Source organism: Grammomys surdaster, unplaced genomic scaffold (genome assembly GCF_004785775.1).
Source record: "Grammomys surdaster isolate TR1022 unplaced genomic scaffold, NIH_TR_1.0 126531, whole genome shotgun sequence".
Classification (NCBI taxonomy): Eukaryota; Metazoa; Chordata; class Mammalia; order Rodentia; family Muridae; genus Grammomys; species Grammomys surdaster.
This window is the reverse complement of record NW_021621323.1, coordinates 3,753,343-3,757,952: the sequence shown is the minus strand read 5'-3', so window position 1 is coordinate 3,757,952 and position 4,610 is coordinate 3,753,343. Positions and strand designations below refer to the sequence as shown.

General features: G+C 47.9%; 1 protein-coding gene across 1 annotated transcript in view; it reads right to left on the bottom strand.

Annotated features, from left to right (window-relative positions):
• Metap1 (methionyl aminopeptidase 1) overlaps positions 1–4,156 on the bottom strand; it is a 34,672-nt gene extending 30,516 nt beyond the window's left edge. The window contains exon 1 of the mRNA XM_028760426.1: positions 3,977–4,156. Coding sequence (XP_028616259.1) covers positions 3,977–4,090 — 114 coding nt within the window. The 5' untranslated portion in view covers positions 4,091–4,156. The remainder of the gene's footprint in view (positions 1–3,976) is intronic.
• Positions 4,157–4,610: the final 454 nt, after the last annotated feature.

Genomic DNA, 4,610 nt, shown 5'->3' with positions numbered 1-4,610 from the left:
AGGGGAGGGGAGGGGAGGGGAGGGGAGGCAAATCGGTGATTTTAAGTTCAGTCACAATCAGCAGACACCCTTGTCTAGCACATCACCCATCCTTTACAAAGACAATGCAAGGGTAGAATCCCACTCTCAGTATCAGCCCCACTCCTTTCATCTTTCACTTAATGAACTGAGCACACAGTACACAAGGAACTTCAGAAAACACAATAATAAATAAACCTCAGCTCCCATCTCAAAAAACAAAACCCTTACAAGTAAAGAAAAAAGGTATATAAACTGCTACTAATTTAGCAGGGCAAACATCACAGCCTTCGGATAATGGGTTCTATTCCATTAAAGGAAGAAATTTTTTTTTTCTTTTTTTGAGACAGGGTTTCTCTGTGTAGCCCTGGCTGTCCTGGAACTCACTCTGTAGACCAGGCTGGCCTCGAACTCTCGAGCTCCAAAATCCGCCTGCCTCTGTCTCCCAAGTGCTGGGATTAAAGGTGTGCGCCACCACCGCCTGGCGAAAATTTCTTTAAATGAAGCAACTCAAATAAAAATGTTTTTTATTAAAATTATTTATATAGTTTACTTTTCTGGTTGGTGCCTTACCTATTCATTTCACCTATCAAGACCACACGATAGGAACTCTTAGTGCTCCTGTTTTCAAAAGATAATGAAAACCAGAAGTTACATGCATGATATCACACAGCAGAGGAGCCTCTGCTTTCCTTTTCAGAGTTATTCATTCAAATGTGTTGATCATTTGCACCTGCAAAGTACAGTAACCGGGATGGAGCCCTGGGCCACGAGAAGGATAACTCACCTGATCACAGACTTACCAGAGAAGGTAACTGCAGCTCACTAGCACGGCATCCAAGTGCTACTGTGCTATAAAAAGGTGTCTTTATAGTTTGGTTTGGTTCCAAAGACAAGCTGGCCAGTATTAGGGAACCAAGGAGTGAAAGGAAGAGGAAAAAAACTGAAAAGAACATGCCCAATGGTGAGAAAAAGCTTCAGGCTCAGCACCACAAAAACTGTGCTTAGGAAAAGTTACAGTGACTTCATCAAGGCCTCTTCTGGGGCTGACAGAACAGCTGTGACTTCAGAGGACAAGTAACATTTGGGTAAGTAAAGAATACGCACACAGCCCATGACTACAGAAAGTAATTCACCTAGTATGAGAAGAGCTGCTCTAACTGCTGCGGAGTCAGAACACCTAAAGCAATAAGAACCTCATTACTGATATAGCATGACCCGACCGTGGGAAAACTGTCTTGATACTAAGATCTAGTCTGCTTCCGTTCGAGTGGTTTGTCTATAAAGTAAGGAATTACAGTAGAGAAATGAACTACTACAACTGACTCAGTGACAAACTTTACAAACTAGCCAGGTAATAGGAATGGAGAAAGATATCATAAGCTACTCTGGGTATACTTAGTTACATGGGTAACAGTAATACTAGCAATATACATACAGACTCCAGCACAGAGTACACTGATTCTACCATAAAGCTTGGATGTTCTAGTCTTTACAACAGAATGCCGCCTATGCTTGATGAACAGTTTCCCAAACCTTTTAAGCATTTATATATTTCTTAATTTGTAACTATGTCGTTTCCCCCTTCTTTCCTTCTTCCAACCCTTCCCAATAAATCCCCCTTCCTCTTAAATCCATAGCCTCTATTACTTTGTAATTACGTGTGTGTGCGTGTTTCTAAACATATAAATATGACTTTCTCAGTCCATAGAACGATCCTTATGTGTATGTGATTTCTGAGCTGACCTCTTGGTGCTGGATAATCAAATTGGGAGCTAGTGTCAGTACACATTAATCCATGCATGGCACCCAGTTGTTTATAAGATTTCATTTCTATATTATGTGTACGGGTACTTGCCTCCAAGTATGCCTGTGTGCCACATGCCTGGTCCCAGAGAAAATTGTGAGCAGCCATGTGGTGCTAGGAACTGAAATGAGGTCTTCTGGAAGACCAGCCAGAGCTCTTAACCACTGAGCCATCTTTTCAGCCCAGCCATTTTTTGTTTGTCTGTTTTCTTTCTTTTTTGAGATAACAGTCTCATTATGTAGCAAGGGCTGGCCTTAAAACTCACTATGTAAGCCGGGCAGTGGTGGTGCACGCCTTTAATCCCAGCACTTGGGAGGCAGAGGCAGGTGCATTTCTGAGTTCGAGGCCAGCCTGGTCTACAGAGTGAGTTTCAGGATAGCCAGGGCTACCACAGAGAAACCCTGACTCAAAAAAAAACAAAAAACAACAAAAAAAAAAAAAAAAAAAAACACCTCACTATGTAAGCCAGGTGGCCTAGTAGAGTTCTATCAGCCTCTGCCTCAGAAGCACTGGGATTAAAGGCACATGCCACCATACCCAGCACCTCCCAACTTTAAACACTGTATGAACTGTATACATTGATCCATTCAGATGGCACATAATTTTAATCGCAAATTTTTGTTTTAAATCCAGGTTACAGACCTCCGTAAGACTGGAAAATGTTAAAGCCACAAGAGGCCCTGCACCGGGTTGATAGCTCCAAGGCTATTTTCAGATCAAGCACCACTTCTCTGTCCGCCATGTGCAACACTTGCAAAGTGACAGCAGCAAGGTCAAGGATCGTGTACTCTCTAAAGGCGAGACACACAATAGTGAAGGTCTCTTGCAATGGTTTACTACAATTGCTAAGGCTTTTAATCATAAGTTTTATATTTATCTTTTCATCTATTTCATATTAGAAAATAGTTGTTTTGCTATTTTCATATAACTATTCTCTCCCCCCCCCCCCGCCCCAACCTCCCCAGAGATAGGGTTTCTCTGAGGAGCCCTGGCTGTCCTAGAACTTGCTTGTAGACCAGGCTGGCCTAGAACTCAAGAGATCTGCCTGCCTGCCTCCCAAGTGCTGGGATTAAACGCATCTGTCATTAGCACTGATGACATAATTATTCTTATTTAACTTTATCTAGATACCAGCATTAAATTGTACTGGAATCCTTTAAATACAAAACGTCTTAAATTATAGGGCCACAGGGTCTTCCTTAATTGTCAGCATAATCTTGTAAAATACAGAAGTATCCTCATTCTGTCTATATAGAGTAACACAAGAACTCGGGAAATTAAGTAATTTCACTTACTCAAGATCTCAGAGGAATTAGCATGCCAAGGCCTTTGGACTATTGATTAACTCCCCTCTCCCAGGAACCTGTCAGTTCATTATCAAAGTATTTACATGCTTGTCCTCAACCAATTGTAACTAAGAGCCTAATAATAACAACTATCTACTGCTTGCCTTGCTATTATTCTGAGTCTCGAAACACAACGGAACACAAACACTGTCCAATAAGCACACAGGTCTGTCAGGGCCCCACTCAGTGTTGGGTTTGCTCAGTTGCACAAAAACTTCTATATCGGAGCCTTAAAGCATAACCCTTGAGGGAACTGTCCTTTCTACTCCGTAAGAAACTTCAGTAACAGAAGAAGTGACTCATCTCTTTACCTTACCAGTTCTCAAATTAATAATCTGAGATGCCAACGGAAAAGAATGAATTACACAGACCCTTCTCCACGCCTACACTCAAAGTTGCTTAAATGTCAAAGCACGGTAGTAAAACACAAAAGAAGTGAGGCTGAAACTAGCTCTCCTCTACGGGAGACTGCGGCTACCCCGAGGCCCCGGAAGGCAGGTCGCTTCCGTCTCTGTCCAGGATTGCAGACACCGGAGAGAAGTCCCGGGAGCGCGGCCCGCGGCGTCCAGACCCGACCCCGGCTCGGGCGGAGGTCACGGGCTACCGGTTCCCGCGCGTCGCTACCTGCGCACACACCTGGCCACCCTCGGGGCCGCGGATGCGTGGCCCGAACCCGCCGCAGGTCAGCTTCCGCCCCCGCGAGCGCCGGCCGCCGGCTCCCGAGGCCCGGGCCGCTCCGAGGCCCGAGCGGGAGGCGACAAGGCCCAGAGGAGGAGGACCGGAGGGGCGCGGGGTGGGCGGCTACCTGCGAGCAGAAGTACGAGCCCTGGATGCCCAGCTTGATGCAGGTGGGACACTGGAGCTTGGCCTCGCTGCTGCAGCCGTCTGTCTCGCACACCCGTGTCTCCACCGCCGCCATGCTGCCTGGCTGCCGGAGGAGGGAGGAACCGCCAAAGGGAGGGGAGAGAGACCCAGCCGGGGAGGAGCTCAGATCATAGGCCTAGACGCCGGACCGGGAGGAGTAGGGCCCACCCCTACGCAGCGCGCCCCGCCCCCTCCGCGCACGCGCGGCCAGCGCCCCGCCCCTAAGCGCGCGTTCACCTGCTGCCCCGCCCCTCCCTCCGGTCCAGAGGACCCCCGACAGCCCCGCCCTCTCTGCGCACGCGTAGTGCCGCCCCGCCCCGCCCCGCAGCCGCACGCCGCCTCTACCTGCCCCGCCCCAAGCTTTGCAGTGGCGGCGACGCCACGTGGGGCCCGTGGGATCCCGACACCCCACTTCTGTCCTCGACACGGACCGTGAAATTCTTGAGCCTTCAGTGTTTCCTTCGCGGTGGTTGGGAAGAGCGTGGGTTTCTCTGCTTGGTTCACCTGGAGCTTCTTCCTTAGTTCCGCCTTTCTCTGTCAGTGCTTGCCTCAAACCTGAGCCTCAAAAAAAAAAA